The sequence below is a fragment of the Eleginops maclovinus genome, chromosome 12 (assembly GCF_036324505.1).
Source record: "Eleginops maclovinus isolate JMC-PN-2008 ecotype Puerto Natales chromosome 12, JC_Emac_rtc_rv5, whole genome shotgun sequence".
Taxonomy (NCBI): Eukaryota; Metazoa; Chordata; class Actinopteri; order Perciformes; family Eleginopidae; genus Eleginops; species Eleginops maclovinus.
In genome coordinates, this window is record NC_086360.1 from 2,466,296 (window position 1) to 2,493,765 (window position 27,470).

At 40.5% G+C, this 27,470-nt stretch overlaps 1 protein-coding gene across 1 annotated transcript in view; it reads right to left on the reverse strand.

Moving 5' to 3' along the window:
• Positions 1-299: 299 nt before the first annotated feature.
• Positions 300-27,470, reverse strand: part of pdzd2 (PDZ domain containing 2) — a 54,161-nt gene continuing 26,990 nt past the window's right edge. The window contains 20 exon segments of the mRNA XM_063898134.1: positions 300-713; positions 1,541-1,675; positions 3,216-3,477; positions 5,602-5,703; positions 6,261-6,378; positions 7,415-9,959; positions 12,948-13,092; positions 13,227-14,095; positions 14,615-14,780; positions 16,031-16,134; positions 16,313-16,397; positions 16,920-17,052; positions 17,201-17,318; positions 18,405-18,505; positions 18,507-18,631; positions 21,113-21,186; positions 21,301-21,415; positions 22,569-22,688; positions 24,302-24,450; positions 25,107-25,203. Of these exon segments, the coding sequence (XP_063754204.1) occupies positions 547-713; positions 1,541-1,675; positions 3,216-3,477; positions 5,602-5,703; positions 6,261-6,378; positions 7,415-9,959; positions 12,948-13,092; positions 13,227-14,095; positions 14,615-14,780; positions 16,031-16,134; positions 16,313-16,397; positions 16,920-17,052; positions 17,201-17,318; positions 18,405-18,505; positions 18,507-18,631; positions 21,113-21,186; positions 21,301-21,415; positions 22,569-22,688; positions 24,302-24,450; positions 25,107-25,203 (5,730 nt within the window). The 3' untranslated portion in view covers positions 300-546.

The window sequence follows — 27,470 nt, forward strand, 5'->3', positions numbered from 1 at the left end:
GTCATAGACTGACATGTATGACAGAACTGAAAATAAAAAGAATGGATACTTTAGCAAAGATGCCTTATAAATGGTTTGAGTTATGAGTCCAAAAATGCTCGGCTTTAAAGCCTCTTAAATGATACTTTTTACGTGGACAAGTTGAGTGAAAGGTTTGAAATGTGGCTAAGGAATTCTTAGCCCACGTTACATTTCTGAAGCTGAGCATTCAGATGGACATCATACTAATATGTGGAGCTACTTCCCTTCTCTTTTGTTATTAATATTATTTATCTCACAAGTTAAAATGATGCCACAGATTGTTTCACAAACAGACTTTATTTAAAAACAGTTCTCTTTAGTGCTCCAGAGCAAATCTATTGTAAACAACCTGCACTTCATCTGAAAAATTCATAATTCAGCAATTTGACCTATTTCTATCACAAACACCGACAACAAGGCAAAACACAACATCTCAGAGGAAGTCCATCAGGACATGTCTTGTCCTCATATTTCCTGCTTGTGTTTCAGAGGGCTGGTTCACAGTGGTTTCTTTTTCCTCGTTCATCATAGTCCGGGGCTGGGCTTGCGGATCAGGAGGTGGTTGGGCCCTTCTTCAGTGGATTTAATGATTTTCCAGGCGTCATGGTGCATGAGGCCCTCCAGAGAGCAGTCGTTGATGGACACAACTTCATCCCCGACTTGGATCACCCCGGACAGCTCTGCAGCGCCTCCTGTTGGAGAGTAAAGCAACTCAAGGTAAACATAGAGCGTCTGAATCAGCTCGCTATAAGTGGTGCAGGAATGAGTCCTAAAACCCCAGAAAAAAATTAGGATTTTTTACTTCAGGTTCCCTCGTATGGAGACTAGTGCCGAATTAGTGACTAAATGAGAGCACAACACGTCTTCAGGCAATGGTTGTATGTTATTTTATCTTAATCTCCTTGGTCCTTTACTGTATTCATTCAGTTTTATCCCTCCTTTCTGTCCGTCTCATATCTCTATCCTTAGACCTTCTAATTCAGAGAATTGTGTGAATTAACACTAACAGATTTGTGAAACCTGTCTCCATGTCTTATGGATTTACTCATTTATTTGATCCCCTGCCGATTTTGTAAGTTTGCCCACTACCAAAGAAATTAAAAGTCCTCACTTTTAATGGTAGGTTTATTTTCACAGTGAGAGAGGGAATATCAGAGAGAAAATCCAGAAATGTATATTAAAAAATAGATTTGTGTTTAATTGTGGGAAATCAGTATTTGATCCCATTGCAACCAACAAGAATTCTGGATCCCACGGACCGGTTAAATCAGTCCTCTCGCTTTAAGAAATATCAACTCTTTACCTGGATAAAAGACACCTGTCCACAGTCAATAACACACACATTCTGAAGCTGGCTTTATGCAAATGCATGTACTGAAAATGTCTACACATTAGCTTAGATCAAATCAGAAAATGCCTCTGAGCCTTCATGGTGGGGGGGGTTCATGATGATATCTCTTAGTTCAAGTTGTTGATCTATTCCCATTGAGATCTGGAGACTTGTTGTAAGAAAGGTCACCTTTAAAGACGCGTTTGACCACAAGAGGCCTGTCTCCATGACTGGAGGACTTCCCCCCTTCCAGACTGAAGCCCAGGCCAGCAGAGGACTTGTGAAGCTCCACCGTTAAAGCGCCGCCTGGACCCACGTCCACCACTGAGGAGTGTTCAACAAGCACAGTTACAATAGTCACAGATAAAAAAGAACACACACCCTTCACTGAAGTAGAAGTACACATACTTCTGTTTGAAAATACTCTAAAAGGTACAAGTTCAAGTACTGACTAAACTTCTTTACTCAAGTAAAAGTATGAAGTATGGAGCCCTTAGGCGTCCTGAAAGGCACCCTTGAATAAATGTATTATTATTATTATAATTATTATTATGGGCTTGGAATGCACTTCAGTTAAAAGCGGTCTTAACTCCAAACTGGTTCAAGCTGTTCACTGGACCTCACTTTATGTTAATCGAACTTTAAAGAACTTCTATTTCAAATTGTAATGCCGTCATTGTCTTATAGACCCTGACCGTGTTTTCTGAATATTGGGTTTGAATAGGTGCAGAATGACTCCAAACAATAATGATCACGCCACCAAATGCAGATTAAAAATAAAGTAGTGAGCCTGTTTTGAAAGTAGGGAAAGTAAAAGTACTTGTGTTAAAAATGTATGTATTAAAGACAAAATGTGTCCATAAAGTAAATAGTGGAGTAAAGTCCTGATACCAGAAACATCTACTTAAGTACACCTCTACTTCAACCTCTGTCAACTGTTTATGAGAAGTTCCTTGGTTGCCAGGTCATGACAGCTGACATGGAAACAGTAGCAGAAGCCTTGTTGTTGAGGGGTACACACTAATGTCCCTTATTATATTCAGGCTTGGGGAGTAACAGATTACATGTAAGGACATTTTGTTATCAGGATACAAAAATAAACAACTGCATTAGATTACTTATTGAGATTACTATCAGGATATCAGTGTTACAATACATTTTCAGGTAAAGACACATACATCTTTATGGTTTTTATTAAGACCTCTTTTAATTCAAAAAATGTTTAATGCAGTAGCTGGACCCCTGACTTATTAAACACAAATACAGTCTGTGCTTCTGATGAATGTATTAAGCATAAACAGCATTTGTAAACTATTACTGTTTCTACATTTTTCATGACATATCAGAAATGTCATATGGAAATATCTAAGGTTATATTGTTACAAACACTCCAGCAAAAATATATTGTTATATATTTCCTCGTTATGCATTGCACTAGATATTGAGTTAATCCAAAAGTAACAGAAAGTAATCAGATTACTTTTATATTGTGATAGGTTACTGATTATATTTTGACATGAAACTAGTTATTGTAACGGATTAACATTTTAAAGTTACTCCCCCACCCTGATTGTATTACATTGCAATTACAATGTACACAGATCCCGCACTGGTTGGCCATGCCATGTTGACTGCGGGAATCAAACCACCAACCCTCTGATTGGTAGACACTTTGAAAAACTGAAACGTTGACTTAAATTAAACGGATTATGTGAAAAACTCTGTTAAGTTAGTTGAAAGCAATAATATTAAGTTGAACCTAACTCAGTATAATTGCTTTACACTAACCTAAAACAGTTATGTGAAATTTGTTGACATAATAAATGTCTTTCAGTTTTTCAGTGCACATTGGTTGGAGCCCTACCTGCTCCGGCTCCCACACTCCTGTTTCTGGTGGAGCTCTTCCTGTTGGGCTGCTCCGGTGTGTCAGAGACGCTCGGCTCATGGTCTTCGTCTCTCCAAATGACTACTAAGGCTTGCTCGGACAGTCTGGCTTGATGAAGGCAGGACACAGTCTCTCCATGGGTCTTTCCCCCCAGACTGATTCCATTAATGGATAAAATGCTGTCCCCTCTCCGGATGGTGCCTTCGAGGCTCGCTGTGCCTTTAGTGAAGACCCGATGAACCTGCACACAGAGGTATGTTACTGTACATTCTAGATTTATTCTATTTAGTATTCCTCATCTTTTACACTTATTGTACATATATCCTGCTTTATATTTTGTTTTTGTTTATATTTTCTCTACATATTTGTCCAAATTGTATATTTTTTATTTTATTGCAATTGCATTGCCTTGATTTTATGCTGCTGCAACGAAAACATTTCCCAAATTGGGATCAATAAAGTAATTCTATCTGTCCGTCCGTCCTCTTCAATCTTGTTTACACTCCTTAATTATTTTTCAGGGAGCAAGTGAGTCTCCTGAGGCATTATATAACACCTGAGCCCTTTTTGTTAGTCTGATCAACCATTCAACAGCCTCATGCCTGAATGAGCCCTGCGGTACCTTTTACACGCAAGTCAGAACCAAACACAATCTGAAGTTCAACGTGCACAGAGAGAGGTTAAAGCATGTCCTGTTCCCCTTTTTACTCCGTTTAATGTTATTCCCCTTTGCACATCAATTATAGAGAAGTTGTTTGTTATGAAAATCTAAATGTAGCACCTCAGTCATTATTTCTTATGCAAAAAATAAATGTAATAAATCGTGAAAATCCCAAAGAAAACAACATAACCAGATCTGCACATTCTCTGTATTCATTCATGTCAACTGTTGATAAATGAATATCCAGCACAAGTCTTTACAACAGCATGAGAGCAAATACACAGTCACAACTTAACATCCTGTCCTGAAATTCTCCAGCATGTTTAAAACAGGCAGCAGAGTTCACGCTCAGGGAATAACTTCCCAGCATCGCTCAGAGAAAACCTCCCCAGAACAAATAATGGTGGTGGTGAAAAATACCTTCAATTGATTTATTGAATGTATTCAGCTCGATTTAGTCATCAATGTTACTGATTTCATGTTAGAGAAGAGCTTCAGATGTGTTTTTTAACCGTAAACAGGAAGGAAATCACAAAAAAAAGGAAATTGGATGACACTTTTTTTTTCTTGGTTTCCAGGAGGATATATACTATTTTACAATTTGATACTGTCATTACTGGCTGCTACTTTTTTGACCTACCTTGGAAGTGTCCTTATTTAATAATATGTCCTTGACCATTTTGTCTTAATCTGCACTGTCCCCCATTTTTCAGTACATAAGAGGATCAATTCTAAACAAACACATTTCCTCCAAAAAAGGTTTGTAGAGAGACCGGAGCACAGCTGATGGAAAGAAAAACAAGTAAAGTGCAAATACAGCTTGTGCAGTAGTTCTGTACATGAAATCTGCATTGTTGAACAAATGACTTTGACCTGCACACTAACACATACATATATCTAACACTCCGAACCCAAATATGTATACATGTTGATTCAACTGATCAAAGTTTTACCTTGTTGTGATATCTTGTTTGAACAGTAACTATATCATTTAGATTTGAATTTTTGTATTATTTTTTTACCTTGTGTGAATCTGTACTGTCCTGTACCCTCACTCTGTTGCTGCTTTAGCTTCTGAATTTCCCCGCAGGGATAAACAAAGGTTCATCTCATCTTGTCTTATCTTAGTTATGAATGAAAGCGCATACAGTATGTGTGGGATTTGGTGATATGCAGTGGTGGAATGTAACAACGTACATTTACTCAAGTACTGTACTTATGTCAAAAAGGTAGGTACTTTATTTGAGTATTTTTAAATGATCCTACTTTACTACTTTATACTTTTACACCGCTACATTTTGAAGGCAAATGTTGTGCTAAATGTTTTAATATATTTCACTACTTTGCAGATTTAGATCATTAACACAAAATAAATAGATTACAATACATGATTTTATATTATTATAGGTTAAGTTGAACTAGTGATAAACACATTAATTCCACAATAATTATAATACAATAATGTATATGGTGCTTTAATGGCCCACTCTGCATAATGAGTACTTTCACTCTGCATACCTAAATTAGATTTTGATGCTAATACTTTCGCACATTTATTAAGTACATTTTGAATGCAGGACTTTAACTTGTATCTGAGTATTTTTACCCTGTAATATTGCTACTTAAGTAAATTATCTGAGAACCATCTCTGGTGATATGAAGGAAGATGAACAGTGTGTTGCTGATCCTCCTTGCTGTACTCACTGTGATGGCCTTCTGCTCAAGGTCCACTCCACCAGCAATACTGAAACCAAGCCCCGAGCCTTCCTCTTTACTCAGGACCACCAGGTGAGTGTTATCATTAACCTGCAGGGTCAATCACACCGTGAGGAGGGCTAAAGCAACGTGTAAGATGTTACTGCATGTGAAACAGACAGTGGTGGGAAGTGCATTTACTAAAGTATTGTGCCTAAATACACATTTGAGGGATCTTAGTTCACCTGCAGTAAATTCAGCAGCTACCCTGCAGTATACAAAGCCATTCAAACTAGCTGCACCTTTACCAGCTCTGAGAACACTTTAATGATTAATAATTATAAAACATATCAGAGATATTATTCTGAAATGGACCAATCAAACAATGACTACTTTTACTGTCGCTACTTTAAGTACATTTAGATGAGAGTACTTTCTACTTTCACTGGAGGAACAGTTAGAATGCAGGACTTTTACTGTGACAGAGTATTCCTACACTCTGGTACTTCTACTTTTACTCAAGTACAAGATCTGAGTACTTCTACTTTTACTCAAGAACAAGATCTGAGTACCTCTCCCACCTCTGATCATACAGTGAGTAGGACTGAAACAATAAGGAACATGTAAGATGTTACTGCACATGAACAGATGTGTGTGAGCAGTGTTACCTCTGGGAGGCCCTCAGCCTCCTGCAGCAGGGCCGACACGTATGATCTGAGAGGGAGGGAGGACAGCAGGCTCTGCAGCTTACAACAGCTCTCAGGAGACGAGGACAGCTCCTTTAAACTGCACACCAAAGCAGGTTCACATTAAAACAACACTTCCCTCTGACTTGATACTAGTAGATTTAGTAGTTCACAGAGTCCAAAATATTAAGTCTTGAAGACCTTCCTTTTTAATAAAGCCTGTAGTTAGGGCTGGTTTCAGATTAGCCTAAGTTTGTCATACTGAGTTCTACATTTTATGGTATTTTATTTTTGTTCTATTTTTTACTGTCTTTTAAAAAAATTTGATCTAGTTTTATTTGTATCTATTATATTTGTATTTCCCTTTCTATCATGTCTATCATCATGTTCTTGTACTTTGTATTATATTGTACACTGTCAACTATGTTTATTCATCTGTATAGTCCACTGAGACGAGGTGTTTTGTGATATTGGGCTATTTAGATAAACTTTGAGTAGAAGTAACGTCATGAAAATAAAAAGTGCACTTTTTGTGGTGTTTTATGTCTCCATCCTCAAGATGCAGGCATAAGTAGTAAAAACAAATTGTTTTTTATTCCTAGCATTTGAACTTTAGGAAAGACTTTATGCTAAATTATAAAACAAACTTCTCGATTTTTTCCCTTATGCTTTGTCCTACATTTTCTATCATTACATATATTCTTAGCTAACTAAACAAACTCAGAAAATAAAACAATGTTGGATGAATGTTATATTATATAAAACCTATGCTATGTTTAATATGTGTTTCCATGTACAGCACTTTAGTTGTTTTTAAATGTGCTATAGAAATAAAGTTGGATTGGATAATAAAAGAGGAAGTGTTTTTAATAGAATATTACTTAAAATCATAACTTTTTTCTCATAAAATGTAAACGTTTATTTGACCTTAACTTGTAACACCACAATATGATATTGAAATATTGAATACACGCTCAGATTCTTCCTCTTATCTCTTATAGCACAAATGCAGTGTACTGAACTGTCTGGATACAACCCCTGGGGGCACCACAGCCCAAATTCATTTCCACACTATTGGCTACAATGTGTTTTGTATACAGGGCCGACACGTGAATAAATATAAAGTGACTCCTCACCTGATGGACCAGCTGGGCTGCTGTCCCTGTGTCTCTGTGCTTCCTTGATGAGTCTCTTCAGTGGATTCAAGATCACTTCTGCTCACCCGGCTCACATCTGCTTTTGTCGGGCTCGCAGAACGTGGAGAGCTCTCGGTCGCTGTTGCTTTCATAGGAATATTGGAATAGCTGCCAGGTTCAAGTGTATCTACGTCTTTACCATGGTCTCTGGTAAAGTCCTCAGTGCTCAGTTTTTCCAATTCCGGCATACTGAGAGCCCTGAGCTGCCGTAACCTGCTGCGGGGGAGCTTCCCGTGTTTCCTGCGCAGAACCTGAGGAGTGTTTGGAGCAGTACCATCTTGAGCTTGAGCCTCAGGGCTGTCCTCTGACAGGGAGGCTTTGTTACAGCTTGAATGTGGAAGCACAATATTTATTAATGTAATATTAGATGTGGATTTACCAAGAAAAGGTGAGCAGGGTGTGGTAGGTATTAGGTTCTCCACGAAAGGACTTAAACTCCTTTGTCGTGCCCGGCAGTCAATAGAATTAACCACGCCCATATAACCAGCTATCCTTTGGTTAAGAGAGGCTCTATATGCCAGAGCATAGGACTGAATGTCACTGCTTTTAGCCACCGGCCTGTCAAAGTTAGCCAGGTTTTCAAAGGACTTTATCTTATGTCTGACAGAGAAGGGATTGAAGGAGGCCTCTGTGGAGAGACTTCGCCTCTCGGTCGTCTTTATGGACAGTCTGGATGACTTTAAGCTCTCACTCAACTCCCCTACGGGTTTTGATCCATTACTTGTTACTGAAAATGCTTCTTTAGGAGAACAAAGTGAATCAAACACTGTGTCACTGACCATGACGCTGTTTTTTTCTGCTGTGGTGCTGGAAGGAGGAGGCATGGCTGCTGATCTGGCTTCTAAGCATCTTGGAGAGCGTTTAGAGTCTTTTGAGTTCACTGCTTCACCGTCTGCTACAACTGGTGCTGAGGAACCAGATAGGGGAGACAGTCGAACTTCAATAAACGTTCTCTGAGTGGCAGGGGGGGGTGTTTGGCTGGGTGCTTTGGAGCCTGAATGGATGTCCTTCTCTTTACTCACCTTTACAGATAGCAGTGAGCCACCTGCAGACCCAGGTGTGACTTGCCTTATACCAGACTGGGTATAAGTCTTTAAAGAGCTGGACAGGGTTTTTGCTGGCTGTAATTTTGATGACTGGTTTAAGGAACCATTGCTGTTTAAAGGAGCTGGACATTCACTCTTGGTCGTTTTTTGTAGAGGCTCCTCCTGTGGTTTGATTTTGCTCTTAATACTAAGGCCCTTCAATTTGGGAGCAATAGAGCTTGTTCTGATTTGAGTTTTATAATTACTACTGCACACGGGGGGGTCTGAACTATCAAAGCCTTTGAGCCCAGAGGTGTTCTTAAGTACAGACATAGCATGAGGGTACGTTTTGCACTCCAACTGTTTTTCTTTGTTTGCCGATGATGCTGGCACAATTCTATCTGATCTGCTCGAACCTGAGGTCTCCAATTCCACTGAAGGTAAACGTGGTGTTTGAGTATTTAAATGTTTTAATAAAACTGAGGTCATCAAGGCATCTGGATGCAAGGGTTCGACGGTTCCCTGAGTGACACTGTGGTTATCTGCTGGAGGGGGGGTGCTGTAAGTGCTGAGAGTCCCAGGGCTGGATGCCACACATGCTTGAACTTTGTCACAGGGTTCAGTGGCACTTTTGATATGGCACTCTGTAGGAGTACTGTTGAATGATTGGCATGGCGGCTGTGTAGAGGAGGCCCCTAATAGCTGAGAGGACTGGCTTGAGTTGTCTTTGTTTGTCAGAGGGACATCAGCAGAGCCCTGTGGCACATCAACGGTCTGATCCAGGTTTGTATGCGGACAGCTGGCATGCTGAAAAGTTGAAGACCCCTTTGGTGACAGGCTTACATCACAGAGTCCCTCAGCAGCAGGTTGCTGTGCATTGAATGAAAACAACTCCACTTCCTCCTCATCTGAGGAGGGCTCCAGAAGACTCACACTACTGTTGGCCATCGCACTGACCAATACACTGTCGTCAGTGGTGGACGAATCACTGTCTTCTCCTGTAGGGTACATACACTTAGAGCCAGTCTCAGGTTCCAGCTGAGAGAGGTGGTTCTCATGTGTTGTCTCCACAGGAGGCATGGCACCTTGTCCACTTCCTGCTTCCAAGTTGCAACAGTCCTGGGGACCAGACTGTGTTGGGAGCTGAATGCTCACCTCCTCAGACAGGGTTACTGTCTGTTGGCCTGAGCAGCAGGATACAGGCTCATTAGAAAATGTTATGAAGGGGGATCCGGTGTGTGTATCACTGCGGGGGCTCACTTCTGATAAAATGTCATCTATATTGGTGATGGGTATTTGAACATCAGGGTCAGTTTGGGCTGTTTGGTTGGAATTCCCTGAATGTTGACTTAATACTTGTCCTTCACCAGATGTTCCCTGAACACATCTGGCTGGGTACAGAGTCGCGCCTGCATCACTGCTCCCTGATGACATCATCAAACTGGAAAGGCGATCTACAGCTGGGACCAGAAGTAAAGAAATAAGTGTTTAGTACGGACTTAATGAAGGATGGTAAACGTTGTCAGTGTTATGGTTTTTCTGAAATAGTAAATGGATGGGGCACTTTTGGACACACACACAAAAAACTGGTGTTTAATTTTCCTGCACATTGATGACTAACATGAAGTGCCATAGAAGAAAAATGATTAAAGGCAGTCTCTGGGGTGATTTATTCAAGTAATTCTTTGTCAATCTGATCTCCACTGATTTAAATCCTTTCACATACCCAGACCTGAATTCCCTAATATGGTTGTTCAATATCATAGCTGTTCTATAGTATACTAAAGATCAGACTAGGTTAGTCACAAATAAAAAAATAAAAAAATAAATATCAATTAAATCTATCTAAAGTAAAAGCAAAGGTCATAAGGTTGGTGAGAGATATTGCTGATGAACAAATAAACTGAGGAAAACTTAGAAGCAACAGAAGGATCAGGGAGATCATTTATCGTTTACTTCGATACAGATTCATATTTCTAAACCAGAGCAATTACAAACTGCACGGTTCTACTTACAGGTGGGAAATGTCAAGTTGGATGCAAGCTTTGGCACAACATATTTTATCTACCTAGCAAAGTTACTGTATTCAAGATGTAGAACACAGTCACTACAGACGATACTACGTTGCATCAGAGGTGTTAGATTATGTCAGCAGGACCTAAAGTTGGTGCAGTATTTAGGGAGAGAGAAATTAATTCAATGATTAGTGCAGAACATTTAGAATACTAGAGACATTGCTGTGGATGGAGTGGTTTTTCTTACATAACACATGATGTATGAAAGATCCACTGAAACAAGTGAACTGTTGACTTTAATTAAATGTATTATGTCAACACATTTCACATCACTGTCTCAGGTTAGTTGAAAGCAGTAATATGAAGTTGAACCTAATATGTTTTATTTAAATGTGATATTATTGCTTCAAACTAACCTAATACAGTTATATGAAATCTGTTGACATAATACATTTAATTAAAGTCAACGTTTCAGTTTTTCAGTGAAGCAGACTAAAGGAAAACATAGAAAATCAAGTTTGTGAGAGGATTGATATATTTCTTGTTTCTTTTATCAAATATTAGATTTCTACTAAAAGAAATGCAAGCATTCAACAAAAAATACCAAACTTCTGTACTAAGCCTGAAATATTTATAAAAATAGTTTATTAAATTAGCCCCCCCGAAGAGCAATGACATGTTTATACAACTCTCCACAGCAATGTCTATGCTAAGCTAAATTAAGAAGACTTTACTATAAAACTACATATAGATAGCATACAGGGAGGTAAACTACAGGGTGGATATGGTTCTGTTAACTAAAGGTACAATTGTGTATATGATAGTCACCATGGATAGAAAGCCGGATGCTTGCAGGTTGATTTGGGGGAGTAAGTGAGGGAGGGTTGATCCTAAATCTTAGGTCGGCATAAGAGGGAAAGACATGGTGCTCTATTTAAAGCAAACTGAGCAGATTCTGGTGCTAAAAGCTTGTACAAAACAAAGCGTAACTCAAATATAATACATTGAAATATACACCACATCACATGCAGAGAGAACAACACTGATGAAAAGAACAAGATCTTCTCTGCACAGATGTATTTTAAGTGAAGTCAATTTCGGTCATCCCCTTTTTACAGACAGAAAATTGGTGATCAGATTGGGGAGGGGCATGGCAGAGTCCTATTTGATTGACAGCAGCTTGAAGGCTGAGCCCCAGCAGGGGGATGGATAACAGAGCAAACATGCGTGCAATGTAGCATACAAGCCATGGATGGAAAGTGTGATGCATTTTTGAAGAGTGAGGAGCCCTCCAGCATATGAGCAGACAGAACGTACGTTTACATGCTGTTAACATGCTGCAGCTGAGCAGCTAGCTACCAATCTAGCTTGTAAACTCTAGACTGGAGTGCACTTTCCCCATTATCAGTGTGATCATGGATCACAGACATTAGTGACTGATGAAAATTATTTAAGATCAGAGGTGGGAGAAGTACTCAGATCTTGTACTTGAGTAAAAGTAGAAGTACTCAGATATTGTACTTGAGTAAAAGTAGAAGTACTCAGATATTGTACTTGAGTAAAAGTAGAAGTACTCAGATCTTGTACTTGAATAAAAGTAGAAGTACTCAGATCTTGTACTTGAGTAAAAGTAGAAGTACTCAGATCTTGTACTTGAGTAAAAGTAGAAGTACTCAGTTCTTGTACTTGAGTAAAAGTAGAAGTACTCAGATCTTGTACTTGAGTAAAAGTAGAAGTACTCAGATCTTGTAGTTAGGTAAAGTAGAAGTACTCAGATCTTGTACTTGAGTAAAAGTAGAAGTACTCAGATCTTGTAGTTAGGTAAAGTAGAAGTACTCAGATCTTGTACTTGAGTTAAAGTAGAAGTACTCAGATCTTGTACTTGAGTAAAGTAGAAGTACCAGAGTGTATGAATACTCTGTCACAGTAAAAGTCCTGCATTCTAAATGTTCCTCCAGTGAAAGTAGAAAGTACTCTCATCTAAATGTACTTAAAGTAGCGACAGTAAAAGTAGTCATTGTTTGATTGGTCCATTTCAGAATAATATCTCTGATATGTTTTATAATTATTGATCATTAAAGTGTTCTCAGAGCTGGTAAAGGTGCAGCTAGTTTGAATGGCTTTGTATACTGCAGGGTAGCTGCTGGATTTACTGCAGGTGAACTAAAGTCTGATTTAAGGGCTGATTATATTTACCATCATTAATCCACTTCGAGGGATGAGCGTTTAAAATTATTCATCTAAAATCATGTTTTTTTGGATAGGTTTCAACAATGTACCAAATATGAATACTTCTGTGTGCTGAATGTGCAGTCACCGCACTAACGAAGTACCAGACCACGTCACACTGCATTGCTTACTTAGCCAGATTCAAATCTTATTTCTGATAGACTTCACCACACCCATCTAAAAAGATCAGAATCAAGTTCTTACCTGAAACAGGTCTCTTAATTTCCAAGGACAGAGTAACTGGCAGGTTGTGCATGAGCTCACAGAGTTCCTCGTAAGTGGAGGAGCCTACCAGTTTATCTCCAAATGTGACAATCTCATCTCCAGGATTCAGCTTGCCTGTAGATTCCTGGATGTAAAATGAAACAAAAGAGAGTGTAGCCTTTACATGGTTATTATCTCATTCAAATATTCGGCTAATAATAATATTTTTTATGTTTTGAGGAATAATAGTCTTTTATTTTGAAATCCACTCAGACGTACCCTCTCCGCTGCCCCTCCTGGCTTCAGCCCAGCAATAAGAACCTTCAGAGGGGACGACATGATCTCCAGGTCCAGACCAAAGGACTCTTCCTCACTCCTCCTCAGGCAGACCGTGTCGATGGTACAAACCCCCACAAGCTCGCTCACATCCCCCTTCTTACAGTGCTGAAGGGGAACACATCCAGAAGCAGTCTTGGGGTTTCTTACAGACACAGAGGAAGGGGACTGGGAGGCTCCTATGCCTTGGGGGGACTCATCAGCTTTAGACTTCTGCTGCTGGGGCAGAGCTGGTGCTTCAATGCTCATCATGCTCTTGACTCGTGTGATGGCTTTATGCTCAAGCTTGGGGGAGCGCTTTGACTCTAACTGTACATCGTCTGGGTTTGTACAGCCCTCACTGTTGATGGTCAAATTACTGACTGTACAGCTTGCCCCCCCTGCCTTGCGCATATGCATGAGGGGTGACTTGGGACCAGGAGACTTACTGGTGATGGCTTCCTCACACCGTGTTGTCACCTCATGGCTTCCACACCTCTGCACATCCCCATCATTTGCACCATTGCCATTTATATCCAACGGTGAAGCAGCAATTAAAACTGCTGAATCACATTGGGAAATGTCAGATGCCTCGGCTTCAGTGAAGGGGACAGATTTTGTCGGCTTGTGGAGGGGCCCGGTGCTTCTTGTGGTGTTGGTGTCCTCATCATCGCTGAGCACCTCCTCAAAGCACATGACCCGCCGCTGACGGAGGAGTGGGCTTCGCACTGAGGTGGGGCTGGAGACAGCGATGGGCTGACACACTGCCTCCACATGGTGGTTCAGAAGAGCAGGGGGCTTCTCTGGAGGGTCGTGGTAAACACTCTCAACTTCTGAGAGGGTGAATGCAAACATGAACCAATCATTTCAATCCCAAATAAAAACAGACAAAAATGTTTCACAAAGTATCAGTTAAATGTAATGTACACATTGTGTTTATCTATCTATCCGTCCGTCCGTCCGTCCGTCTCTCTATTTATCTATCTATCTATCTATCTATCTATCTATCTATCTATCTATCTATCTATCTATCTATCTATCTATCTATCTATCTATCTATCTATCTATCTATCTATCTATCTCTCTCTGTCTCTCTCTCTATCTAAACTAACTTCAGAATTAGCTCTCTAAAAACAATGCATGTGGAGCAATTTTGAGAGGCAGGTTGTGAGAACCTGTCACATCTGCTCAGTCGGGGGGGGGGCAATGTAAAAATATGAATCCTTTAAACAATGCTTTTTAACTTCAAATAATATGAGGCAGAACTTAACATCAAAACACTTCCGGTTGAACTGAATTCAGAGATGCTTGAGAGGAAACTACATATTACTATTAACTGGCGGCTGTTCTACCGTGTGGGCGTGAAGAGTTGTCCTCCAGGGAGATGCTGCAGCTCTGCTGGTGGAGCGCCTCCTCACTGTTTGAGGCCGTCAGCACGGACTCAGACAGGATGGAGTGGCTGGAGGCATCCGGGGGGAAGTACTGAGATAACTCTGTCTCTGAGCTGAGAGAGCCCTGCTACACAAGTTCAACAGACAAGAAGAACATATCAAGGAAAAGGGAGACCAACACAACCAAATTAATATATGTAAAAGTACTTTTTCCTATTTGTACAAACAGTGTGTATGTAACGGTTTTACTCTGATATTGGTGGAACCCAGGTAGAGACAACCCTTTCACCATCAAAAGGCAGGAGCAATAGCAGTAAACATAACGCTGCAACGCAAACATGTCCCACATTGGGATCAATAAAGTACTTTTCTTATACTAATCCTTCACAAGAAATGTAACATTCCTTCTCATTTGTTAAAGAAATGTAACACTTTTACTTTTTGGAGTCTATACGTGGGATTTACTAGACATCAAATGCATTTTCTGAATGTCGATGTTTTGATTATTTCATTGATTTCCTATTACGGTCATTTTGACCAGGAAAACCATGGATCAAGGATATCATAACATCATAAGAGAGGGATATCATAAGGCCTTGAGGCAATCAAATGTGAAACAAAATATGTATGATTGATGGAAGTAGTAAATCTGCAAAATCGCAAACATCCGACCCTCCCCCACCCAACCCGCAGCTGAACGACTCATCCACGCCTTCATTACCTCCCGAATGGACTACTGTAACTCCCTTCTCTACGGCACCAGCTCAACCTCCCTCAATAGACTCCAACTGGTCCAAAATGCAGCCAACATAGACTCCTCACACACACCAGATTATGGCACCACATCACCCAAGTCCTCAGAGACCTTCATAGGCTTCCAGTCTCCCACCGCATCAACTACAAAATACTGGTTGTCACTTACAAAGCCCTCCACCATCTGCCCCCCCTAAGTCACTGATCTCCTCACCCCCTGCCAACACCAACAGTCCCTCAAATCCACCTCAGCCGGTCTCCTATCCATCCCAAAACCCCTGCAGCTTCGGGGACAGAGCATTTTCTGTCGCAGCTCCAAGGCTCTGGAATTCCCTCCCCCAAGATCTCCGTGACTCTGAGACCCTCACACTCTTCCAGTCCCGCCTCAAAACTCTTCTCCTCTGCCTACCCATAGCCCCACCCCCCCATCAGTCCATGCCAATTGATCATCTATGTTTGTCCTTGTTTTTTGTTTGTACTCCCAGTACCCCAACACCCGCTCATACTGTAAAGTGACTTTGAGTCTGAGAAAAGCGCTATAGAAATACAATTTATTATTATTTGTATTATTCAATTGTTCAGATTTGACCCGAACACTACATGGGGGGTTAAATAAAAGCTTACTCTGCTGGCAGGCTCCAGGAACCTCTTCATGGTCCAGCTGAGGGCCGGGGAGCCGTCTCCCTGCCGCTCCTTTAGCGTTGGGCTGGGGCTCTTACAGGACTGACCTGAGACAGAAAGAGGAACGTTTAACCCAGATCGGAACAGAAACCCTCAGCCCATCTGAGGCGTGCTCCTGAACTCAGAGCTGGTATGGTAACACGGACACATGTCAACAGACTGCACCAACGAGTCAATAAAAGAAGAGAAAAGACAAAGGTAAATGCAGGTGAAGAGATTTCAGACCTTGGGAGTGAGATGAGAGTCTCTTCTTCATTTTGTCCTTGTTTGTGGATCGGGCTATTATCTGATCCATCTCCAGTTCTGATACCTAAGGAAAGGCAACACAATGCTTTAACAACTGTAACAAAACTTTATTGGCAACTACAAGAAATAAATAAAACAGAGACGATGCCAGCATATGGAAGGATAAATGTATAAGTGTGCATATAACCAACACTGACTGCATGTAAGAAACAGTGAGAAACTGATAGAAAGTGGTCTGACTAAAATGTGACTTTTAAAGAGGAACCACCCCCACCCTCCACTTAATCCAGACCAGACCTGAATTAAAAGTTAGTCACAGGACTTGAAAATAGTTTTTCCATTGCAGGGAAAAAAGTGCACTACATCCCAGTTTGTTTTTTGTCATTCCTATAGCAAGTTAACTTGAAGATCGGACCGTTAATACACATCTCTATTATTCATAACATGCTCCAAGTAACCTGGGGGACACTTCCTGCCATTGGCACCGTGAAATCTAGGAAGTTCTACAGATGTTAGGGCTTCTACACAGAACTACATACATGTTCTATGTGTGTATCTGTATAAAGAGAGACATACGTCTTCTTACCTTGGGGTTAGGGTGCCGGCTGATGATGAGACTGACAGGTCCAGGGCCACACTCACTGAGGATGGCATAGGCCTCGCTGAGAGCAGCGTGACGCAGACTGACCGAGTCCACCTCCAGGATCTGATCTCCACGACTGTACAGAGGAGCACACACACTTCCCTTTACATACCATAGCTTCAGTGCGAGTGAACTCGTATGATGTCTGGTATCTTTGCATCAAAGCGATTCAACATAAACTTCCTCTGCATCTGTTTGCAATTCAAACATGATGAAGTTTTTACCTGAGCCTGCTGTCCATCTTGGCCACAGAACCCAGAGCCAGATTATGGATGTAGATGCCAGGAGAAGAGTTCTCCAGGGTCAAACAGCAAACTCCAATCCCGAGACCAACAGCCGGCTCTAAAACATCATGTTCCAGAAGAGAAAAACATTCAACATACACAAGATATGCTTACAAATATTTTTCTGACAACCAGTGCAATAACTGCTGCAAAGCAGGAGCAACCATCTACTATTTTCTAATATTAAACGTGTCTTAGGTTCAAACTGCTCCACTTGGCTTGCCAGAAATACACCCAGAGTGTGAACAGTCCTCCAGATTCTACATGTTCTCTGGTGCAAATTCTCAGAGTGTACAGTTCTTTTTCTATTTTCAGAACATTTTAACAAATGATCCGTATGCAAAGTGGTGGGGACAAAGTTGGCCATTTCCAAAAGAGGTGGGGACATGTCCCCAGCGTCCCCAGTATTAATGACGCCTATGAGCATAACAAAGCCTTATAACAATTATTTCATAGTTTGGTGAGGGAGAACTTCCTTCTGTGATGATCTGATGTTTGCTTCTGTTTCTCTGTACAGTTCAAACAGGGCTTCTCCTAGCACAGCCCCGCAGATCGTATGCAGCTGATTCTGTCTTTTCCGCGGTCTGAAACATAGGTGGCTGCAGGAGTCTGCTTGTGTAATATCTCTCAGTGGATGCCTGCACACCACTTGAAGCTCAACTTAAACAAGACAGAAGTGGCTTCCGTCTCAGGGAAGGACTTTCCTATCCATGACCTTTCTAAAACTTCTACACCTCGGCTGTTCCCCCGACTCAGCGCGGGTTCTGGTCCAGGCTCGTGTCACCTCACGCCTAAGTGAGATGACAAGTGTTCATACCACAGGACAATGTGGTATGTGTTCATACCCCCATTGGCATGAACACATACCAACAGTGGAATAACCCCCCCATTGACGTCAGCGCAGCAGAGATACTTCTGTTGCAGACTGAAAAGGTCCTCCTACACCATAGCTCATATAAAACCTCTTACTTCTGTATGTAGCACTTACAATCTACAAGCAACAAGCTGATGAGCGTGCAGAATTCTTACTGTTCTGAGTTTGTATCCTCAGAGTTGAGCACTTATTGTGAGTCTCAAGTGCTTTGTAATCTCCGGACAGGAAGTGAAATGACGGGTTATATCTGAATCTGTCATGCCAGCCAACCTTTATTTAGAGTGACCTCCATGATGATACAGTCTTTTGGTCCCGGTCCAGGGCCCCTGTGGCCCTCAGCCTCTTCAGACCCTGGGGGGACCGGAGTGGCCCCCCCCGCTGGTGTTGGAGTTGGGTGAGCTGGAGCGGCTGAGCAGGGTGGGGGTCGGGCAGGGTGTCAGGCTGGGACTGCGCAGGCGAGTCCGAATGGTCAGGGTCACTACGCCTTTCTTCAGTTGCTGTTGGGGAAGGAGGTGAAGTTCAGCTGACATGAAAACTATTTTTGGTTTAACCTTCGGATCTAGCTTTGGACAAATTCAAAAATTAAGTTTTAACAAAAATCCAATAAAAGAATGTTTTTTTAACTACAAATTGAGGTATTTGTAATAAACTGTTTCTTATTTCCAGTTGCAGCTACTTCATAAGCCTCATAATAATAACCAACAAATAATCATGTATTTTATTGGTAAAAAAAAAGCCAACTTAATTAATCATTGGTGAAATACGAAAGCTACCACAGACTAAACAAGTCAATTACCTTCTTCTTTAGCATGGGTGGGACAAGTAAAAGTAGAAGTACTCAGATCTTGTACTTGAGTAAAAGTAGAAGTCCTCAGATCTGGTACTTGAGTAAAAGTAGAAGTACTCAGATCTTGTACTTGAGTAAAAGAAGAAGTACTCGGATCTCGTACTTGAGTAAACGTAGAAGTACTCAGATCTTGTACTTTAGTAAAAGTAGAAGTACTCAGATCTTGTACTTTACTCAAAGTAGAAGTACTTAGATCTAGTACTTGAGTAAAAGTAGAAGTACTCAGATCTTGTACTTGAGTAAAAGTAGAAGTACTCAGGTCTTGTACTTGAGTAAAAGTAGAAGTACTCAGATCTTGTACTTGAGTAAAAGTAGAAGTACTCAGATCTTATACTTGAGTAAAAGTAGAAGTACTCAGATCTTGTACTTGAGTAAAAGTAGAAGTACTCAGATTGTGTACTTGAGTAAAAGTAGAAGTATTCAGATCTTGTACTTGAGTAAAAGTAGAAGTACTCAGATCGTGTACTTGAGTAAAAGTAGAAGTACTCAGATCTTGTACTTGAGTAAAAGTAGAAGTACTCAGATCTTGTACTTGAGTAAAAGTAGAAGTACTCAGATCTTGTACTTGAGTAAAAGTAGAAGTACTCAGATCTTGTACTTGAGTAAAAGTAGAAGTACTCAGATCTGGTACTTGAGTAAAAGTAGAAGTACTCAGATCTTGTACTTGAGTAAATGTAGAAGTACTCAGGTCTTGTACTTTAGTAAAAGTAGAAGTACTCAGATCCTGTACTTGAGTAAAAGTAGAGGTACTCAGATCTTGTACTTGAGTAAAACTAGAAGTACTCAGATCTTGTACTTTAGTAAAAGTAGAAGTACTCAGATCTTGTACTTGAGTAAAAGTAGAAGTACTCAGATCTTGTACTTGAGTAAAAGTAGAAGTACTCAGATCTTGTACTTGAGTAAAAGTAGAAGTACTCAGATCTTGTACTTGAGTAAAAGTAGAAGTACTCAGATCTGGTACTTGAGTAAAAGTAGAAGTACTCAGATCTTGTACTTGAGTAAATGTAGAAGTACTCAGGTCTTGTACTTTAGTAAAAGTAGAAGTACTCAGATCCTGTACTTGAGTAAAAGTAGAGGTACTCAGATCTTGTACTTGAGTAAAACTAGAAGTACTCAGATCTTGTACTTTAGTAAAAGTAGAAGTACTCAGATCTTGTACTTGAGTAAAAGTAGAAGTACTCAGATCTTGTACTTGAGTAAAGTAGAAGTACTCAGATCTTGAGTAAAGTAGAAGTACTCAGGTTTTGTTCTTGAGTAAAGTAGAAGTACCAGAGTGTAGGAATACTCTGTCACAGTAAAAGTCCTGCATTCAAAATGTTCCTCCAGTGAAAGTAGAAAGTACTCTCATCTAAATGAACTTAAAGTAGCGACAGTAAAAGTAGTCATTGTTTGATTGGTCCATTTCAGAATAATATCTCTGATATGTTTTATAATTATTGATCATTAAAGTGTTCTCAGAGCTGGTAAAGGTGCAGCTAGTTTGAATGGCTTTGTATACTGCAGGGTAGCTGCTGAATTTACTCCAGGTGAACTAAAGTCTGATTTAAGGGCTGATTATATTTACCATCATTAATCCAGATCTGTAAAGTAACTACAGGGACTAAATAAATGTAGTGGAGTAAAAGTACACCATTTACCTCTGAATTGTAGTCGGGTAGAAGTGGAAAGTAGCATTAAATGGAAATACAGTAAAGTAAAGTACCTCAAAGTGTATTTAAGTACACTTGGGGAAAATCTACTTTACCACAGATAATTACAGGCATGAGACAAGTCCCTCAGAAGTGTACTTAAGTACAGTACTTGAGTAAATGTATTTAGTTCCTTCCCACCTCTGATCTGAAGGAATAACACAAGGTTTAAATGCCTTCAGCTTGTCATGTCTGATTAAACACACTGAAAAATATTGACTTTAATTAAATGTATTATGTCAACAGATTTCACATAACTGTATTAGGTTAGTTGAAAGCAATAACATTAAGTTTAAATAAAACATTTTAGGATCAACTTGATATTATTGCTTTTCAACTAACTTAATACAGTTATGTGAAATGTGTTGACATAATACATTCAATTAAAGTCAATGTTCCAGTTTTTCAGTTTAGATTTAACATATTGTAATCCTGTGGCTCACCTTGAAGGTCTGGATGGCCTGCTGGTGAGTGAGTCCTTGGAGAGACTCCCCATTCACCTCCAGAACCTCGTCTCCTACACAGGGAAGCATACTATTACTCTGAGAGGCATGAATGTAGATCTCTGTCACATTTCACTTTACTTTACACTCTCTCAGTACATTCACACAGAATCAAATTGAATGGTTACCCTCTTTCAGTCGCCCGTCAGCTGCTGCAGCTCCATGAGGAAAAATGGTTTTGACAAATATTCCCATCTGACCTCGTGCTGAGTCCTGCCCTCCGACTATACTGAATCCCAGGCCCTGCAGAAGTCACATTGAAATAAAGTTAAAAATGACTCACAAAGACACACACCATTCCATGTTCGCTCATGTTATTTCTCTGAGAATATTATTTGTGGCATTTAGTTTTTGTGTGGTGACACGAGAGAGAAGGGGATACAGGAAGAGATGTCATTTGGAAAAAGTACTCAGGTCTTGTACTTTGGTGTAGTAAAAAATACAGTTAAAGTAAAAGTCCTGCATTCTAAATGTTCCTCCAGTGAAAGTAGAAAGTACTCTCATCTAAATGTACTTAAAGTAGCGACAGTAAAAGTAGTCATTGTTTGATTGGTCCATTTCAGAATAATATCTCTGGTATGTTTTATAATTATTGATTATTAAAGTGTTCTCAGAGCTGGTAAAGGTGCAGCTAGTTTGAATGGCTTTGTATATTGCAGCGTAGCTGCTGGATTTACTGCAGGTGAACTAAAGTCTGATTTAAGGGCTGATTATATTTAACAACATTAATCCAGATCTGTAAAATAACTAAAGGGATTAAACAAATGTAGTGCAGTCAAATTACAAAGTGGCAAAAACTCAAAAATTCTGAAAAAAAAGTAAAGTACAAGTACTTCAAATTGATACTTAAGTACACTTGGGTCAATCAGATACACTCAGAGTTAACGCTGTACTGGAGAGACTGTGTGTAATATAAAGGTCCTGTCCTTGTGGTAAACCGAGAGAGAAACGTTTGAGCTCCATACTGTTTCAGAAATAATGCTGGATGTGGTTTGGAACATAATATGGCGTTTAATCACGGCAGCGTTTAGCTGAGTTTCTCCAGGTAGAAAACTCTCTTCAGAGGAGAGATCATGACGCTCCAAAGGGGCGTGGCCAGCAGCAGCTCCAAAGGGGCGTGGCCAGCAGCAGCTCCAAAGGGGCGTGGCCAGCAGCAGCTAGTTCATTTAAAGCTACAGTCACAGAATCAGCACTTCAGCATCAGGGCTGAAATAGAGGGGGATGAGGCATGCTACAATGGGTGATCTGTTTGCTATGTTTTGTATAGATATGGCCCTACAATATATTGTTCAAATATAGCATAATAGGGGACCTTTAAAGTGTGCTCACTGCGCTCACATATACATATACTTCTTAAATGATCTGTGCTTTATACATGTCAAAGGAGTGCACTCACCTTGCCCTGGCCTTTCATCAGCACGATGCTGGAGATAATGGACGGCTGGGCCAGTCGCCATGGAGACTCCACTTGAATGGTGCTCAGGGAGCGGGCTGATTTCTTAATTATCTGATATTCCTAACAGGGAGATTCATAAACAAAGCAAAAAGAGTCAGACACATTCACTTTGACATAGAATGATTGTTTATACCATCATTTGCATTATTCCTTCATACCCGAGTACAGCATCTGTGTTTTCCTGTTTCTCCCCTGTAGTGCTGTCTCTCAATGGTTTGATGTGTGTGTATCTCGGTGACTAAACGTAGCTCAGTAGGGTGTGTAGGATCTGAATGTCCACTTGTATTTTAATCCCTTATGAACCGCTCATTAACACAGCAGTTATTGCAGAGCACCTTGTCAATGTTGTCATGACAGTCAGGGCTTTGATCTGTCTGTGTGTGTAGAATCGGAGGATGAAACCCTCTCTATTTGTCACATACATGCACACAGCAGAGCACACACAGTGAAATTTGAACTCTGCATTTAACCCATCCTAGTACTAGGAGCAGTGGGCAGCTCTCCAAGTAGCAGTCCACCTTCCATATTTCAAGTCTGTTCGGGGACTAGAACCGGCGTCCCTACAATTCCCAGTCCAAGCCCCTACTGAGTGAGCCACTGTGCTGGGTACCACAAGCGTGCGTGTGTGCGTGTGCGTGTGTGTGTGTGTGTGTGTGTGTGTGTGTGTGTGTGTGTGTGTGTGTGTGTGTGTGTGTGTGTGTCATTCTCCGCCATTTTTCACCCAAAAACAGATCATGCTTGTGGTTTACACATGTGTTGTTTCACTTTATTTAATAAAAATGTGATGAATTGCCCAAAAAAATACATTAAATGTTAAATAAACATCACATCAAATATCTTTATTCTAGTTGACTAAATCGATGAGGGTAAGCCTATATAGAGCCTACCGAGCGGTGCATTGATGACGTACTGTTGTAGGCCGACATGGGAGCTAGCATCCCGAGGGCTCCGTCCACCAATTAGAATTTTTCCATTGGATTCGAGGATATTGTATAAAACAACATCTGCGGCAAACACATGGATATGATACATGTTTTGTTCAGCAGGTTTACCTCCAATGCTAAGCTAAAGACGGCTATTTTTTGGTGTGATGACGGTAAGTAGTCTCATTAAGGCTCTTGATAACAACCGCAGTTTTAATGAGACAAAAGCAGCTTCAGACCTTCAGCAGTGGGGTATTAACTGACCTGTTCTTATGTTGTCAAACAAAACATTCAAACCTCTTCAGCTTGTGTTAACCACTGACCTTGATTCAGGTTTACCACGTACATTTTCAAAAAGCCATTCACTTCGAGACAAGGAACTAGAAGTGGTAAAACTCTCCCTCATTTTTGGGTTTTAGGACTCATTCCTGCACTGCTCTTTTCCAGCTGGTGGTATTTTTTGTGCGTAGTCATATTTTATTATGACCATCTCTTTTTTTCATTTGGTAGAATACTCGATGACTCTGTGTCGTTCTGACTTATCTTCTCAAGTTATATGGAAATACAAATAGGGTTGCTCAAAAATGAGTTTAGTTTCAGTAGCTTTACAGTTCCTGGAACTATTCATAAAGCTCTAAACCCAACTCATGTTTGTTATCTGTTGTGTTATCTGTAAATCATACAATTAAGGGTGTGTGTACAGATTAACACTGTGAGCTTTATCAAGAGCAGGCTGGTGCGTTCACTGACCTGTCTCACTCCGGCACTATCTAGTTGTTGAGGTAAGGAGTGTTTGCGTCGTCCAGGTGGAGGCTTCTCCACCACTTCAGTGCTGCTCACACCGTTCTCCACTAATAGCTCGTCATCCTCCCCCACTGACTCCAGGCGACTGCCCCCCCCTGAGCCACAGGGGAAACACAGAAGTAGCCATGGTAAGGCACAATACAATGCTGATGAGCCTCTGGCTAGATTAGACAAATAATGTAGGTGTGATGAAATTGAGAATAAATGATGAAAATATTGTTTTTGTTTTAACTTGTGGTCTGTTCAGTGTTATCTATGCCATGGAACAGAATCGGAATCCCTTTTTTAGTCCCCCAGCAGTAACTTTTACAGTGTTACAGCAAAAAGTGACATAGCAGGTTAAGGGCATGCATTGATAAATAATAAGCTAACTTATTAAATATAGAGAAGAATAAAAATAAAAAGATAAAAATAAAGACAAATAGTTACACATCCATGGATAAAAAACAGGTAACATATTAGGTGTTGAGACATTATAAAAATGTTGGGACATTTATAACAATGTTTGTTTTTCACAAAAATGGTGATTATTGCACAGTATTGCAAGAATATAACCATATCATTTCTTAAATTTAAATAAAAAAGAAGTCACTTTTTCACTTTTTCATCAATCCATCCAACCAACCAACACATCCATACATACAGTACTATACACTGTATGTATGCATAGCTGTACCAAATTAGATACAATCTTTCCATTCCAGAAGCACTTTGGTGTTATTGAAACACTGTTTTTCTGAGGGGTACTGACCCTGGGCTCGACTGCTGAGCTTGGTTGTTGTGGGGCTCCAGCAGGACCCTCTTGGAGCCTCTCCCTCACTTTGTCCTTCTACCTTCTCCATGTTAGTCTGTAAGCACAGAAACACAAACAGGTATAAGTTCATCTCTTCTTTAACAACTACAGAGTGTTTGATATCTGGTGCATCCACAATCAACCCACAAAGCAATATCAATATATATATTTGTCCTGTGATAAACTGTTTTCATAAATACAACCATTTCCTTTAACATCACACCACTGCCATTATGTACACAATGAATATTAGGCGTGACCCCAAATATCCGACTGCTCTATCTGAGGAGCATTATTCGAAAGCATTTCATGGAAATGTTGCTATGAAACAAAGGACCATTCCACTCGCCCTATATGAGGGTGATGACAGTGAAATTATAAAGATAATGACTTTGTTTCTCCTATTTATCACGATGTATTGTCTATATACTGTATATCCATATAAATGTTATCCTATTTAAGAAGAACAAAAAACAAGACCGACAAATACACACAGTTATATGAGTGCACACATGCATTTTTGAAGTATGGATACAACACACAGTTATATGCAAACACGCACATGTTGAGAGGAGCCAGAGCGGAGAGGCAGCCAGTCTAGCCAGCGCCGGGAGCAGTTTTTTGGGGGATCGGGACCAATCGGACCAAAGGAATTTTGGTGCATTTGACCCATCCTAGCGTTAGGAGCAGTGGGCTGCCATTATGTACAGCGCCAGGGGAGAAGTGTAGGAATTGGTGCCTTGCTCAGGGACAACTCAGTGGCACCTGGTCTTTCCAGGACTTGAACTGGTGACCTTCCAGTTCCAAAGCCAAGTCCCTATGGACTTTCTCAATACAAATATAAAAATAATGCATGTGCTTTCAGTTAATGTCCTTAGTGTGCATGAAAATTCATCGTGTTTACTCATTCAAACAATCCAAGTTATCGAAGTATAGATTTATCAATCAGAGCAATCAGAGAAGTTTACAGCGGACAAGAAATTGGCATTTTAAGGACTGCAGTCTTACTACAAACGATCTAGATAGAACGTTTTTGTCCCAAGGGTCTCTGACTAGTCCAAAAATGCAAACCATATTTTCAACAATTGGGAGGACTTGGTGTTCCAATTTCCCAGCCCCTGCATGTCAACATGTATCCTCAGCAGATACCTAACCTTAATTGCTCACACGGCATTCAACGGTGTTGTCGCGTGATCATACACTCTAACCCCAACGATGTTAATGTTAGATTCCTTGACAGTCACCTTGCCTGCTTGTAGAATGGCTGAAGGATGACTTGGAATAATCATGGTGGTGTAAACATTAGAAGATGAGTCATTAATCAGTCGTGGAGCCACTTGTACTATTAAATGAGTACAAGGTAGAATACTCGTCACCAATTAAAGTCACTTTCTTTCAAATGTATGCAAGTTAAGTAGAATTTTAGCATCAACAATACAAAAAGATATCTTTATCGACGCAAAATAAGCAGCATATGGTTACGCTCCATACACATACAAAATTGATTACATTTGTTAGACGCAATAAAATGTTACTGGGCTCATAGTATATTTAGTTATCAAGCAGGAATGATCGTTACTTTATACCTTCGACTGTCTGCTTAAACACAAATCAAATCAAAGCTTTTTTGTCACTAAGTTCACATTGAGAGATGGAGCATACAGAGTGCAAAGTCGACGACAATGTAAATATGTATGGAATGTTACTTGAGAAACTACCCAACACTGCAAATGGATGGGGTTGAGCCTTTTGAGGGGTAGCTCTGATGTAATATCCGTGACCCTATCTCACACATCACATCACCCGAAACCCAGTGTTAGGTCTACCAGCGTAGAGTCGTGCTGCATTGGGGCCTTCCGTCAGAGCAGTAGGGGAGCTGGGGGGGGGGCAGGAAACCGCAGTGTGACATCCAACTGGTCGAGGGAAGCGCTCACCCTTGCCTCCTCCTAGATCAAGAAAGCAGTCATGGATTTAGCTTGCTTTCATGGTCATTACATGTTCAGATCAACGCATACATTCCACTCCTTACGGAAAATCACTGCTGACCTGCATCACACTAGGAACCTGAAATACCTTATTCTGTTGTGTGTTCACTGTTTTGTGGTGAGTGTTACCATGAGCTACATCAAAGCGCAATCTTTGTGCAGCAATGCCGTCAGCTCTATAAATCCCACAGGATACGTATATCAGATCATCCGCTATGTGAGACGCCGCTGAACACCACACACACACCATCCACACTAGCACATCACACACACACAATCACACACACTATACACCACACACACACACACATCACACAAACACACAACACACACACAC